This window comes from Poecilia reticulata, chromosome 14 (genome assembly GCF_904066995.2).
Source record: "Poecilia reticulata chromosome 14, P_reticulata-male-v2, whole genome shotgun sequence".
In the NCBI taxonomy this organism is placed as follows: domain Eukaryota; kingdom Metazoa; phylum Chordata; class Actinopteri; order Cyprinodontiformes; family Poeciliidae; genus Poecilia; species Poecilia reticulata.
In genome coordinates, this window is record NC_088843.1 from 6,804,549 (window position 1) to 6,820,795 (window position 16,247).

At 38.6% G+C, this 16,247-nt stretch overlaps 1 protein-coding gene across 1 annotated transcript in view; it reads left to right on the forward strand.

Moving 5' to 3' along the window:
• The window catches only part of frem2a (FRAS1 related extracellular matrix 2a), a 71,679-nt gene extending 56,819 nt beyond the window's left edge, over nucleotides 1-14,860 (forward strand). The window contains exons 11-24 of the mRNA XM_008427274.3: nucleotides 102-284; nucleotides 1,399-1,529; nucleotides 1,884-2,042; nucleotides 2,787-3,090; nucleotides 4,095-4,226; nucleotides 5,632-5,963; nucleotides 8,410-8,602; nucleotides 8,691-8,816; nucleotides 8,923-9,050; nucleotides 9,431-9,565; nucleotides 9,669-9,795; nucleotides 9,896-10,083; nucleotides 10,193-10,339; nucleotides 10,890-14,860. Of these exons, the coding sequence (XP_008425496.2) occupies nucleotides 102-284; nucleotides 1,399-1,529; nucleotides 1,884-2,042; nucleotides 2,787-3,090; nucleotides 4,095-4,226; nucleotides 5,632-5,963; nucleotides 8,410-8,602; nucleotides 8,691-8,816; nucleotides 8,923-9,050; nucleotides 9,431-9,565; nucleotides 9,669-9,795; nucleotides 9,896-10,083; nucleotides 10,193-10,339; nucleotides 10,890-11,423 (2,819 nt within the window). The 3' untranslated portion in view covers nucleotides 11,424-14,860. The remainder of the gene's footprint in view (nucleotides 1-101; nucleotides 285-1,398; nucleotides 1,530-1,883; nucleotides 2,043-2,786; nucleotides 3,091-4,094; nucleotides 4,227-5,631; nucleotides 5,964-8,409; nucleotides 8,603-8,690; nucleotides 8,817-8,922; nucleotides 9,051-9,430; nucleotides 9,566-9,668; nucleotides 9,796-9,895; nucleotides 10,084-10,192; nucleotides 10,340-10,889) is intronic.
• The last annotated feature ends 1,387 nt before the right edge of the window (nucleotides 14,861-16,247 follow it).

Consider the following 16,247-nt stretch of genomic DNA (forward strand, 5'->3'; position numbering starts at 1 on the left):
TGGTCAGATATTTCAGGCTGCGGTACTGAATAGGAAGCTTTCTATAATCTGGCCATTTTAAGATTTTATTTTGCTGTACTTGCCATCTTTTTATTTTCCAGAACCAATCATTCGGTTTGCAGAAACCAAGTTCAACATTAACGAACCGAAGGAAACTGGGACTGTGGCAACTGTGAAGATCCCTGTGGTACGAGTTGGCGACACATCAAAAGTGTCAGTGGTTCAGGTTCATACCAAAGATGGGTCAGCCGTCTCAGGAATGGATTATTACCCCGTGTCTCAAGGTGAACTTTATAAACACCTTATAAAGGTGTTGTAGAAGGTCAGCAGGAATGCAAAAATCTGCATAAAAATTATTAAAACTTAAGGAAAAGCAATATTTTCCCAAATGTGCAAAATACTATTGATGTTCACCAAAATATGTAAAAACAGATGTTCTTCACAAGAATGCTAAAACCACCATCTGTTTTTCCTTTGAGTACTAGTATTACAAAGACAATTAAAATTCCTCAAAAACTTTTTTAAATCAGCTTTACAAAAACATCACTTTTAAGACATACTTTTGCTCAATTTTCATTTTGAATTAGTTGAATTAAAGGTTTAAAATAATTTCCTGTACTTGTAAAAGAGGACACCAAGAAAAAACGAGTACCAGCTAAATTAGCTAGGGATGTTAATTTCTTTCATAAAGCGAAGTGAAATGTCTGCAACACTCTGGTGAAGGGGTCATGTAATTTTTAATTGAATTTCTGTCATCTGTTCTCACTCTACTATTTGGATGATTCCATTCAACTCTTTCAGAAAGTCTCACATTTAACTTGTGTGGACGAAGACGTCCAGCCTTTTTTAAAATGAACCCGCTTTGTAGTTGATTCTTGCATTTCTCATTACTTTCATATATGGAAAGTGTTTCATTTTTTGCAATATTATGTCACAGAACCATTTTTTTTTGCCAAAAGTCGTCTTCAAAAAGATGAAAGACCTTTGAAACTGTGCAGAAACAGTCGGGATTCAAACCAGCAACCCACTGAGTCTTGGGCACTTAGGGTATCCATGCTCAAAGATCCCTCTCACTGTGGGATCTTTTGAGACATTTTTAGCTAATCAAATGATTAGTTTCTTTTAAGGATTTTCACACGACTTTGCCAGAAATACCAACATACAAACTGTCTGGTATTAAAACATCTAGTTTAATGTGTGTTGCCTTTTTGTTTCCTGAGTGGATCCGTACATTAAGCATAATGAAAGAGAACCCTGGCCTTGATGGCGTCTGTTTTTGTTGCCGCATAAATATGACAGAGGTGAATACATTACACAAACACTTTTGCTAACGATGTGTTTGTCCTGTTTTTGTGCAATTCATTAGCTGCATTTAAAGCTGTTTGTGTCTGTGCCCAGATATCGAGTTTAAACAGGGGGAGAAACGGCATGTCGTGGAGGTGGAGGTGTTGCCTGATGGAGTCAGAGAAATGAGGGAGGCTTTTACAGTCCATCTAAAGCCTGATGAAAACATGGTGGCTGAAACTCGGGTCAGTCAGGCTTTCATTCCTTTTACCACAATATTATTATCGCACTTAATTCGGAGAGCTTTACAAACTGTAAATGTGAAAAAATGTATAGAGTCATATTTATTCAGGTCAGTCAGTTCCTGAGAGACTAGGGATCTGTTTTTTTAGGAATGTGCTGAACAGACAACAGCAGCACTTTGCTGTAATGAAAATATTTCACAATAAATAATAGATCGTTTAAGAAAAGGAAAGAGCAGCCAGCACACTAAAAGAGCCTGAGATAGGAACAGAAAAAAGGGTGTAGTTGAAGAAGAAACTGAATAAAGAATTTAAAGACAGGCAGCTGTCATCACTCCCAAACTCTTTCTTGAACAGGTGACGAAAGCTATAGTTTACATTGAGGAGTCCAACAGCATGGCTGATGTCACCTTCCCCTCCTCACCCCATGTCATGTCACTGTTTCATTACGATGATGTCGCCAGGACAGCGGACAACTTCCACCCACCAGCTGGCTACCCAGTCATCTGTGTCACAGTGAGTCAAGCAGCACATCTGACTGGAACTATTTTTAAGAAATTGTCACAAAAGAAAAAATAGCACTGCCAACCAAAACGATCAACCATGTTTGATCGTTTTCCCTTAATGAAGACAGCAAAACCATACCAGAACACCTCCACCCCACTGCCGTCCACCCCCACACCCACCCAGGAAGCTAGTAATTAAATTGTCCTCCAGGTTTTGGCCTGCCTGTCGTTATAAAGGCACACTGCGCGGTTTAGCTGGGCTGCAGTCCTCCCTCTTTCACACACGGGAGATCACTTCCACTCTCAAAAAACTGTCTCGGTGAGACTCTTAAGTGGATTCTCGTGATGTGTTAAGTCATTTGATCCTCAGGTGGCTGCTGTGTGTGGATCGTGAGTGTGTTTGTGTGTGAGCGCGTGAGTGCAGGAGAGTGGATGTGCTTGTTTTGCTACAGTGTGGTCAGCTGTGTGCGAGGCTCCCCAAGGAGGCAAAATGAAGTAGTCTTGTCAGGAAAAAAAAAAAATCAAAAAAGTGTTGAGTGCTACACCAGAGGGGCTTAGTGTCAACAGGTTTAAAAGCAAATCTGCAGAATCTCTTTAAAGCTCACCTCTTCATCCATTATCTCTACCCTGCAAAATATCCAAAAGCTAATTATAAACACTCCATTATAAGAACATAACATATTGAAACATCCGGATTTGATCGTCTCTGCTGTCTTTTATTACCCACCCACACCTCATGTGCTCCATCTTGCAGGCTTGCAACACGAAATACCCAGACTATGACAAGACGGGTCCTATCTGTGTCAGCGAGCACATCAACAACACCCTGACCCGCTACCGCTGGCTCATCAGTGCCCCAGCAGGTCCCGATGGCGTCACCAGCCCCATGAGGGAGGTGGACTTTGACACGTTCTTTACCTCCTCCAAGATGATCACGCTGGACTCGGTCTACTTCCAGGCAGGTTCGAGGGTGCGGTGCGCTGCTCGAGCTGTTAATTCTAATGGGGAGGAAGGTTTGGAGCTCAGCAGCCCTGTTGTCACCATCAGCCAGGAGGAAGGTGAGAGGCAAACAATGAAGGAACCCCATTCGGTGCATTTCCTCTTCCCCAGAGGGAAACAAGAGAAATCTAATAGCGATTTGGTCCCTTACTGCACAAAGAAAGAGCTTTGTTCTTTTAGAAATTATGAATCTTCAGGAAATGGGATTTTTAAATAATACAACGGAGCTTTCTGTTGAGTAATATAAAACCTTCTCTTCTTTAAGAAGCCAGGGCTTTTGGGGCCATTGCTTTTTATGTGTGTGCAACACACCTATTTTGAAAAAGAAGCTCAAGAACAAAAATGTAATTAAGGTAGTTTGGACAACTTTGCATTTCAGAAATCTCAGATTTTTTTGTTTTCATAGACCTTTTGAGAATTGTGTTTACTCATTTACTTTGAATACCTCTATTTAAATAGATTGCTACTCCTTCCCAACATTTAACCACTCAAGGACTTGCAACATTTTATGTAATACCAGTAGGTAGTGAAAAATAATATTTCTGTCTCCTTCCTAAATTGGTTTCATTTCATCTACTTTGGTATTAGTTTCAAAATTGACTTTAAGATTGTGAGTTAAAGTGATCCATTTCGACATGGATCAGCTTTATGCAAAAATAGAACATTTTAATAACGTGCACTCTTTTCCCCTCATTATAATGGTTCAAGTATGCCATAATTTAGTGCTTCTAGAAGCTATTTTCTGAGAATGGTTCAGAGCTATCAGTCATTTCTCAAAAAGAGAAAAGAATGCTTGTTTTTTGCTGTTGCTACGCAATCATTTATGCTGTTTTCCACCTACACATCCTGAAAGCAACAAGTCCAGACCTGCTCTCACTGGGTGGTCGTTGTTTATTCCTGCAAATATGGAAATCACTACCTGACTTGGTAACAATCACTTGTGTAAAAATCTCCAAATCTGTTTTTTCTCTTCCAAAGGAGACTCGTGCACATTGGCGAGCCATTCTTACTTTGATTTGCAGTCGGTGCTTTTGTCTCCGCTTTTATTTTCTGTCGTAAAAAGGTATGTGTCAGCCTCGTAAGATGGGAACTGTGGGTGCTGAACCTTTCTCTGCAAAGCTGCGCTACATCGGAGCAGATGACCCAAAACACCCTAACCTCATCAAAGTGACCATCACCATGCCTCACATAGATGGTAAGTTTGGAGCTGGAGGCAGGTCTGCTTCCACCGACGAAGTCAAGTGTAATGTAGTGTGAGTAATATTCACCACTGGGGATCAGCAGCAGCATGGCAGCCAGAATATTGATTGAATCCTGGAAGAATAAAAAAAAAGACCAGCATCAAGGCTACTCCTCGATATTAATTGTTTTGTTTTTAACTTTTCTATTCATCACTTATTAAGCTTATTATATATATTTTTCCAATTCTTTGCGATCAAACCTTTTTACATTTTGCTCCTCAACAATATAGTCAATATAATTCATTATTGCTTATGTGATAAACTTACGTAGTAATAATAATAATAGTACAAATGTGTGTAAAATATTGGAGTAGAGAAGGCTTTTCTATCAAGTCTCCTTTAGTCTTAAAACAACTGAAGGTAACATAGTTACTTGATTGTGCTTTAAAGTGGCACAATGTATGTATGTAAAAAATACATATTGTAGTCCCTTTATAAACAATTGGTGAGATGAATTTGGGAATAAACTGAGCTCAAACATGGAAAATAAAATTACAGATTCTAACTGCGTTGGCAAAACCATCAAACAATGAAGATTATTTTTTGCAGTTTTAAAAAAGTAAGCTTACAAATTCCTTTAAATCCTAAATTTAATTTTTAAACAATTTGAAGTCATTTTTGTTTGTGCTGAAACCATCAAATCAATAAAGAAATGTAAAAATTTTAGCTCTTTGCTGCGTCTTAGAATTCAAATATTTTGGGTGTGCTGTGGTGGTGCAGGGGTTAAGCACAACCCATGTATGGAGGCCTTAGTCCTCAATGAATCGAACCGTCACAGGTTCGATTCCCAGCCTGGTGACCTTTTCTGCAGGCCTTTCCCCCTCTCTCATTGCCAACCTTCATGTCAATTAACTATCAAATAAAGGCCACGAGAGCCAATAAAACCTATAAAAAAAATCAATTATTTCTGGGAGTGGCTTCCTTCATCTGACTCTGATTATCTAAAAAGCTGGACATGTTTCAGAGCACTATTCATTACATCCTCTGAAAATAGAAAAGGTCTGGCACAACTGTGAACACACCAAAACATTGTGTCTACAATGTCTACCTAAACAAACAGGCTGGGTAAGAACAAATGTTAAATATTTTAGTGTCTAAAAAAGCTGTTAAAGACATATTACAAAGGACTTATAGTTGTAACTAGATCAAAATGTGACTGTACAAAGTTTTGCTATGCAGGACAAAATCCAAATGTAGGTCACACTTTTTTGACTGTATTTAGAAATCAGTTTGAGAGCAACATATCATTTTACATTCATCTTACAACTAGGCACTACTTTATGTTGGTCTTTCATATAACATGGTATCTCTCAAAGACACCTGACCATGCCTGGAATCTTTTCCCATTCAATTTTGCAGGTATGCTTCCAGTAATCTCCACTCGGCCCCTCATGAACTTTGACCTGACTCTGAGTCCAGATGGAACCCGAGTCGGAAACCACCGCTGTTCAAATTTGCTTGACTTCAATGAGGTCACCACAGGTCACAGCTTCATCACTGCTTCGACACGAAGCCCAGAGAGCATGGGGGAGTCTGCGCCCTACCAGTTCAGCGGCTCTCTGCGGGGGAACAGCACGCTGCGCTTCTACAGGAACCTGAACCTGGAAGCATGTTTGTGGGAGTTCAGCAGCTACTACCACATGTCTGAGCTGCTGACGGACTGTGGAGGTGCAATAGGCACAGACGGACAGGTGTGTGTAACCTTTGTCCGAAACAGCTTTTAAAATTCAATCTAGAGATTGTGTGTGTATTTGGCTGACTGCTGCCTTTGTGTGGATTGTGGCCTGTTTGTGCTTTGTTGCGTATGCTCAGTTTATTTACACATTGACGTCTAAATGAGGAGGCGACACAGATGGAGCAGCACCATATCTCTTTTCCTCCTTTAAATGTTTCATTCAGTGGAGATTTGTGCATCCATCCATTTTCCTTACACCCCTGCCCTCAGTGGGGTCGGGAGGGGTGCTGGCGCCTATCTCCAGCTAACGTTCCGGGCGAGAGGCGGGGTCACCCTGAACAGGTCGCCAGTCTGTCGCAGGGCAACACAGACATAGACAGGACAAACAACCACGCACACACACTCACACCTAGGGGCAATTTAGATAGACCAATTAACTTAACAGTCATGTTTTTGGACTGTGGGAGGAAACCGGAGTACCCAGAGAAAACCCATGCATGCACATGGAGAACATGCAAACTCCATGCAGAAAGACCGGGTCTGGGAATCGAACACCTTCTTGCTGCAAGGCAACAGCTCTACCAACTGCGCCACTATGCAGCCGAGGTTTGTGCGTTTGTTTGCTAATTCCGGACACCTGTTTGTGATGTCAGTGAGAAAGTACACACAAGCACACAAAACACTCAAAGTTTGTCTAGAGTCTAGACACCTATTGATTTGCTTAATGTTGAACACTGCTAAGATTGACACAAAACTGTTAACATCATCAATTGAAAGCCATTATACTTGAAGATTTCCACATATCTATCTTTCAAACGATTTTTAGACAGCTCTGTCAAACGTGCTTATTGTGACCAGATCCTTAGAAAATCAAATTTTCTGTTTACATTTACAGTCTGCAGGTGTTTACTCTGCAATTTTGTAGTGGTTCTTATATAGTTTCTTTGAAAATGACCCCTGCTCATGTCCTGCTGCTCTTTTGTTCTCCTCCAGCCTTTGATCTTTCAGCTTCTTTTTTGCTGATTAGACTGATGAATGTGTGGAGTTTGGTATAAATGTGAGTGTGTATGCAACGCAGAAGGAGATGGAGAGGAAGTAAAAATAACTTTTGCTGGCAACACAGTAGTTACAAGGCTTGTGATCCACAAGACCTGTGTTCCAGTTGTAATTGTTGTCCTGGAAGAAAAAAAACATTTCCAAGTGATCACTGCCTTCTGGTTCCAGGTGGATACATAAATCAAAGAGAACAGATTAGTTGACACTAACTGCAATAAAGATTTAATTTTAAAAATAACAAGCTGATATCTGAAAAGTGTGACATTGATGGGAATGCGTCAGACAGGTCAGTGATGATGTTACAAAGCAGGTCTATGTTATAAAACAATATCCCAATTTTTGGGCGTCTCTTGGAGCAATGTTCAGTCCATCATGTGAAAATAGAGTACGGCACACCAATAAATCTACTAGAGCATGACATTTTCTCCTCCAGCTTGGTAGAATATAGGATATGAATATCCAAATCATGTTCACTCTACACCAGTCAAATATAATGTGTAAGTTCTGTATGTTTTAAAGATGAACTTCTAATCTAATGTCAGTGAAGTTCTGCAATTCAAATCTTTAAAGGCAGAGTAAATAAAACCAAAATATCGGTGTGCAGTGACATCTAGTGGTAGCATTTTGGGCACTGCATTTATAAAATATGAATGTGACTGAATAACTTGCAGTGAATTATTTAAACATGTTTATGTTAATAATATGTATATAATATTCAGTCGTGATCAGTAGAAAGCTTTTAATTGTTGAAACAAGTTGCTTTGAAAGGTAAAAGAGATGTCAGTATCAGCCTACATCACTGGTTGTTTGTGTACAACACAAGGAGGCGTTTCTGCATCCTGAACCCACTGAGTAGGAGTGGAAGACTTCAAGGACCTCGAGGAGGAGAGCACTGTGTTCATCTGTTACATCTTTTCTGTACTTATTATAGGTTTTCAGCCTACAATCATTCCTTAATCTGAAAGATTGTGAAATGTTTTACTAAACTGCTTTAAGTAAATACCAAGTACTGTACTTTTTTCTCCCGACCACACTAGGGACAAGGGTGTACAGAAAATGGATGGATGGATGTACTTTTATATATATATATATATATATATATATATATATATATATATATACTCTGCTGTCCACTTAGGAAGCAACACTGATTGACAACGGGGACCCTCGTCAGGTCAATCAGTGTTGCTTCCTAAGTGGACAGTTTGATTTCACAGAAGTTTGATTTACTTGGAGTTATATTGTGTTGTTTAAGTGTTCCCTTTATTTTTTGAGCAGTATATAATATGAACTTCACTCTATGAGAGACTTATCTAAATAACAAAAGCATAAAAAAATCAGATGTCTGTATTCAGTTATTTTAAGCTAAATAGAAACAACTCATTTCCACTTGAAATTTCCTGCAGGTGCTGAACTTGGTCCAATCTTTCGTCACCCTGCGTGTGCCTCTCTACGTGTCTTATGTGTTCCACTCACCCCTGGGCACCGGTGGCTGGCAGCACTTTGACCTCCAGTCAGAACTGCGTCTCACTTTTGTGTATGACACAGCAATTCTGTGGCAGGAGGGCATCTGCAGCCCCCCACAGGCAGAGCTCCAGGGTAAGTTCCCATATCAGAAAGAGTAATGTTTCTTTAAAAAATGAATTCTCTTTTGAAATTATATATATATATATATTTTTTTTCATAGGATCGTTGTATCCTACCAGCATGCGCATCAATGAGCAGGGACGTTTGGTGATGAATTTCCGCACCAAAGCTCATTTCAGGGGTCTGTTTGTTGAGTCTCATTCTTCAGGCAGAATCAAAAAAACCGGTAAAACTGACTGACATGATTTTACAAAGAGATTTGCTGATTCCTAAAACAAAAATAAATATTGTTGATGCTGATATCACTTTTAAGCTTCTTAAAATGTCTCTAGTAACATCTATGTCATCCACGGTGATGAGTGTGGACCACCCAGGCCTGACCTTTAACCTCACCTTAGTGAGGACTGAGCCCACTTACAACCAGCCAGTCCAGCAATGGACCTTCCTCTCCGATTTTGCTGTAAGAGGACATGCAGCTTTTTTCAGTACGAGACAGTATGAGACTCATTGGTTGCTAACCTTGGGTATTATTGTACTTCTTCAAAAGTGTTAAACATCTGCAACCTGTAATAAATTGTATTTAACAGAGAAGCAATAATTGTTCTGAGTGCTGTTAACATGATATAAAATATTGATATAAAGCACAGATGCATCCCCCCAAAAATTATAGAACTGAAAAGTTTGTTTATTTTTTAAATTCAATTCAAAGAGGCAGTATTTCTGCCTCTTTCAAGAAATACTCTATAAAAACCTGCTTTTAACTGGTCTTTATATAATATTTCCTTTTTTTAACAAACACATTTTTGGAAAACCCTTTACTTTTGTATTTTTCATATACAGATCAGAGATTATTCTGGACCATACACAGTGAATTTGATCCCATGTACAACGTCTCAGAACATGGAATACACTGTTCCACCTGTTTGCAATCCCAGAGAATATCTCACTTTTGATCTCGACATTAGATTTCAGCAAGTAAGTGTAATCCTTTGAATGAAAATCCACTCATGAAAAATTTGTATTTGTTTTCCTATCACTTTTTGTCTTTGCTCACTGACATAGCTTAATCTCTCTGTAGGTGAGCGACCCAGTTGCAGTGGAATTTAGTCTGAATACTCAGATGTTCTTGCTGTCCAAGAAGAGCATCTGGCTTTCTGATGGCTCTATGGGTTTTGAACAGGAGAGTGACGTCACGTTTTCTGAAGGTGAGACTTCCCATTTCCTGTATTCATTTGGCAAAGCTGCATGCCATTCAAGATTTACAATGTTAGCATATAGAATTGACACTTTCTTTGCTTCTTTTAGGTGACACAATATACGGTCGTGTCATGGTGGATCCAGTGCAGAATCTGGGAGATTCTTTCTTCTGCAGCATAGAGAAGGTGTTTCTCTGCACTGGTGCTGATGGCTATGTGCCCAAATATAATCCAACTAAGTTTGAGTTTGGCTGTCTCGCTGACTCTCCATCCTTGCTATACAGATTCAAGATTCTGGTGAGTAAACAAAAGTCTTAACTTAAACTTAAAAATGTGACTCTTTGAGAAACCTTTTTTTTTTCTCTACCTTCTTTTATCTAAAAATCAATATTGTTTGACTTGCCAGGACAAGGCCCAGCCAGAGACTCAGGCACGTGTGTTTGGAGATGTCAGTTTTAATGCGGTGCTGGCAGTAGACGACCCATCAGCTGTATCTCTTGTCAGAAAGTCAGGATCTGATGGGTTTAGACTGGACTCTACAGCCATGTTTCAGGTATGCTATGTCTCACTGATGGAAGCTTTTCAGCCTTTCTGCCATTTAATCCATTAACCATTTTTATAGGGACCAGAAGAGATTCCATGCTGTAAATGCTTGAGACAGAAGAGTGGATTTACTAACGTTTTGAATCAGGGGTCTGACACTCATTGAAGATCTATGTTTTTCAACTTTGCGTTTTTGTGTCCACTTCAATACACCTGAATGAAATGTTAATGCCATTAGCAAGGTTCTGTAGAACATGGCTGTATGCTGAGGGGGCAATTAAGCCATTTTATTCAGGTGTGTTAGACCAGAAAGACATCTAAAAGTTGCAGGACACCAACACATAAGGACTGGAGCTAAAAACTGACTCAATTGTCTTTAATATCTTGCATCACTGAAAAAAACTGTATATGTCTATTTCCTGGAAAATATGGACTGTAAATGTGACTATTTTGATTGTAAACAAAATGCTTTTACATATGTGCTTTATGCAGTAGAATGTAGAGAATGTAGAATTACTGAGACCGTTTTTCTTAGTGTTCATAGCTATTCTCATCCTCAGGTTGCTGCAGGGCGCGAATGGTTTATACACACCATTTACACCGTTCGCTCCAAAGAGAACACCAACAGGGGCATTGGGAGACGCAGCCTAGAGTACCACTCTTTTGTCTCCACTCTGACATCATCAGGCACAAAAAGCCATCGCAGAAAAAGATCTGCTCACAACAAAATCCCAGAAATCGCAGAAGATATTGGAGTAGATGACAGCCGAGGGACCAACATTATGCATATTGCTTTAGACCGCACCAAGAGGAGGTCGAGGGGATCAGATGAGTTGTTCCCTGGTGGCCGAGAACTTGGGGAGCTGAACACTGACGACCAAGAGGAAAGTCTAGTGAGCATTGTGGGGATCCTGGTGGGGCTGCTGCTGACAGTCCTCATTATTGTTACCATTGCACTGGTACTGAAATCCAGACAAAAGGACGGGAAGGAGGTATGGAGCGAGGGAGTGCGGGAGGTGGTGAAAGGTTCTGTCAGCACCGAACCCATGCTGGTGGTGAGGATGCAGGACTGCCACAACAGCTCTGAGGTCTGAGCCATGAATGCATGAATTGGACAGACGGACACACAGAATACGTGGGAGGAGTTTTTATATATTCCTTTTCTTTTTCTGAGTTACTTTTACAACACCAAAAACATTCAGTTGAGCAAATGTTCTTAGAGTGTGCCTGTTAATGTTACCACTGAACTGAATTCACGTGAGTCCACTCAGTACATCACCATCATGCCATGTTTTTATTTGTCATTTCAGCTTCTGCTGTTAAATTCATAGTGTTTTTCATTTTGGGTAGAGACTTTATTGTGTCTAAAAGTGCCTGAAGAAACTAATCCTTCAGGACAGTCGGCCCCAGTGTTCATAGGGATGATGCAGACTAAGTGAAAAATACACTGCTGGAGGAAGGTAGCATTCAGTACGAAAACCTTCAATAAAAACATGAAGGAATCACAGTATTTCAGAATCAACACAAAAGTTTTAAGCAGAAATGTCATACCATGATTCAAGTTCTTTATTTAAAATCAAAAGCAACAACTATTCCTTTAATGCAGTCATAATAATGATGTTTTCTATTTGCATTATTCCTTGGTGTTGCAGTAAGATTGATTGCATTTGCAATAAATTAGCAACAGAAGTTTATTCCTGGAGCTAATCATTTGCAGTGAGTTGTATTTTTCAGACAACTGGACAGCAGTATAGCTAAAATAATTTTGTCTGCTTTGATAATCATACGTTTATGAACATGTCCATGTGAAGCTGACGTGTCTGAACATCACTACTTAAAGTGCTGTTTATAGCTGCACGTAAAAATATATTAATTGTAAATTATGGCTTCCATAGAGTGAAAACTTTTATTCCTGCAATTAGTGGAGTATTTTTCATAGGTTAATAACAGGCGATGAATCGAGATGAAAGCTGAATCAAAATGAAACAGCAACCAATGAGCATTCTGTACATTTGCTCTGTTTTGGCAGCAAATGATCACCAGAGAAGAAACATTGGCTTCTGTAAATTATTAACAGCACCACTGAGAACAGATCAGATTTTAGGTTCAAAAAATAATGAGCAGTGTTGTCGCATCCTTTTGATGATGAATATTAATTTGTCAGCGCATGACATCTTGTTTTTTTCATTCTCCACCCTCATCAGAAAACTTGCTCTAAATTATTGAACTAATTCTTAAATTCTCAGTTTTTAAAGCAATCAGTAATGTCTTCAAGTCATTCTCCTAATCTTTTAAAGATGAATATGCATCCCATTTAAAGTAGTTTATATCCTCCATTTTTTATTTCTTTATATTGTATCTGATGCTTGTTAATTACTTGGGATATCTGCTCAGATAGCTAGCTTGGAACTACAACACAGTGTGCAAATCCAGAAATCATGCAGAGCTTAAATATGTCAAAGAAACCTTTAAGAAAATCTTAAAAGTAACTTTTGTTGCAACAGATTAATGTCAAAAAAGTCAAACAGACACATCAGTTCAAGATTAAATTAACTGTAGTTATTGATGGTACAGTTGATGTTCTTTGAGCTGGACATTGAAAAGGGAGGGAAGAGGTTTGAGGTATAAAGAGAAAGGTTTGGAAGCATTTAGGGCTAGTCAAAAGAAGAAGAAAGGTGATTTCTGTCTTAGCAGCAGCAATGCTGGATGATTTTTCTGCTTGGTATTTGTCTTAGATCATCTTTAGTTGTGAGAACGCTGTTGACTGGCAATGAGCCTGTTTCACAGTATGACCACAGGTCATCGATTCAATCTCACAACCAAAGATTTTCAACGAGAGAAACTGATAGCTGCAATCCAAATTAGCATAAATGTTACTTGTAACTTCCCAGCTGTAGTTTGCTACCTTAATAAGGGCAAGAGCCTCTCAATTCGAAACTGCAAAGGTCTTTGTCTTTGTGACCAAAATATTTCCAAACAGCCAAAATTGTCTTTTGTGTTACTGATTGAAAAGTAAAACACCAGCAGTGTGAAGGGGCATGCATGTTGCCGAGCACGTCACTGTGCAATCTGTGCTCTAGACAGGACAAAACTCTGATTACTCTTGTTCCTTTTCTAACAGCTTGTAGAGACAGTTTTAAACAGATGGAAAGTACGACAATGAAAACACCCCTGCTGTCATCAAACAGTGGAGGCTCCAGTGCTTACCATTTCACCGTTACATTGTCTGCAGGCTGCAAAATATAATTAAGGATACTGGGGATATATTAGAAAGGTGAAAGGTTGCAGTATCCATTTTGTCATTTTAGCATACCTTTGAACACAAAGGACATCTTCTATTACGGTACTTGTTTTTTAAGAAGATCAACAAGCATTCTGTAGAGTGTTTTCTGGAAAGATATGTCAGGATTTCCCAATTTATAGAGGAAAATAAAAGACAAAATGACAGTCACTGCTTTATTATAGCTTATCTTAACTGTGCATATCTAATTTCAGTAGATAAGCAACATCTGAAAAGACTTTTGCTCAATTATTAGTTAATTTAATCATTGTATGTATACATTTTTTATATACCTTATGACATTGTATTATATTTTTCCAACTATGTTTTTTTTACTCTGTTGTGTGCTTACTTGTATGAACCATTTTGAGTATTGGTGAACCACTATGTTTCTGATAGAATATTGTCATATTTATTAAATGTTAATGTAAAGTTGTTTTCCTTTTAAACACAGGTTGAGGTATGCTTGTAAAGAGATGCTCATCTCAGGAGTTTTTCCTTTTGCTTTGAATAGGCACAGTGTTGTAGTTTTGACTGAAGAGAACCTCCACAAAGCCACTTTCAGCCTCTTTGTTACACCACTGATCAGTCTGGTGCTGTGATTATGAAAAGATAAACTCACACTTGAAGATCTGATCTCTCTTTCTCCCACATTGTGTATTTCTCAGCTTTATTTCTTGGCAGTGCTGTGTAGATTTGTTGTTTTGGGACAAGCAATGCACACAAACGAGCTGCTTACCGATCACTATGGGACAAAGTATAGCTTTTGCTATTTCACATACGTCCATGATTTTTATTAAGATCACTTCTGAAATGTACCGTTTATGTGTATTGTTAAATCAGTGTCTTACTCTGCTTTGAACATGTTCAGATCAGTGTGCTTGAATGTTTGTCTCATGATGCTGTGAGTCATCACTGTATAAATATGGCTGATATTTATCAGGGTAAGCTGATGTGGTGATAATGTGTGAATCATTTGGAAATGTTAAGATATAAGAGCCTGCTGAGATCCAACTCTGATTTTTTTTTTGTACCCTGATGAATAAGAAAATGCCACTGTCACTAACCTCAAATGCACTTTCTTGCATCACTTCACTCACATGTCACTACAAGCTATGCAATGTAACTTTCACTCCACAGCCAGTCATCTCCATAGACACCAGAATTTCAGCACAATCAATCTTGGTATCGTCTTTTTATGAATTGATTTTTATGTAAATGTAATTAATAATAAATATTTACTGCTCCTTGCTCGTGAGTTATTTTTTAATCTGTATTTGTATAGAGTTTCATGTTATGTGTGTAAAATACAAATATGAATTATGGCATGTTAAATAAATTAAATATAGATTTTTTTTCAATATTTTTAAAATAACATATGTTGGGAGTAATTACCAAAGCATTGCGGAACAAGCATCACAGTTCTGTCAAAACTATTACAACATTGTAGGAAACCATAATTATAGTACTAAAATATAAATGCTGCAGAGTCACTAAACAGCTTGAGAGTATGACATGTGACTGTTCAATGATCATTTATAATCTAGGTCATAAAAAAGTAGAAATTCATCTCAGAAACTAAGTAGTCTTTATGTGCAGTAAATTTTGTGATAGCATTTGGTTTTAATGTTATTTGAACTGGTCTTGGACAAAATAAGTCTTAGAGAATTTTATCTACACTTTTCCTAATTAACACATTTGTAAAAATTTGCTGCACAGTGGCGCAGTTGGTAGAGCTGTTGCCTTGCAGCAAGAAGGTTCTGGGTTCGATACCCAGCCCCAGTCTTTCTGCATGGAGTTTGCATGTTCTCCCTGTACATGCGTGGGTTTTCTCCGGGTATCCCAGCTTCCTCCCACAGTCCAAAAACATGACTGTCAGGTTAATTGGCCTCTCCAAATTGCCCTTAGGTATGAGTGTGTGTGCATGGTTGTTTGTCCTGTCTCTGTGTTGCCCTGCGACAGACAGGCGACCTGTGCAGGGTGACCCCGCCTCTCGCCTGGAATGTTAGCTGGAGATAGGCACCAGCAACCCTCCCAACCCCACTGAGGGACAAGGGTGTAAAGAAGATAGATGATCCTTGTGTAACCTCTTTGCAAACTAGGGCATTTTTTTAAGAAAATCATGATAGAACAGCTAAGGTTTACTGCAAAAGGCTTCGTGTGTAGACCTACCCAAGAAGACCAGTAGTTAAACGTGTCCACAGTCAAAAAGTGCATGAAAAATAGACTTAGGTCTGAAGGCGTACACATTCATGTAACAAAGTTATTGCTGATTTTTTATTTTATATCCCCAAAAGATGCTTGTTTTTTCAGTGAAATACAGGATTAATGTCATAACATTATGACATATATATATATATATATATATATATATATATATATATATATATATATTTTTTTTTTTTTTTTTTTTCAAAAGATTTATCATAGTCTGATTTCTTTTAAGCACGAAAGACTGACTGTTTGGCTTGGGTACACTTTTGAGATCCAATGTATTTCTTACTTGGATAAGAAAATGTTTTCGAATTGAAGGTTGTTTCTAAAACAACATGCGAGAGATTATTTATTTATTTTTAAAATACAAACAAGCCTTTGTTGTAATTATATATTGAATGGAAAGCTATCGGACATAAGTGAG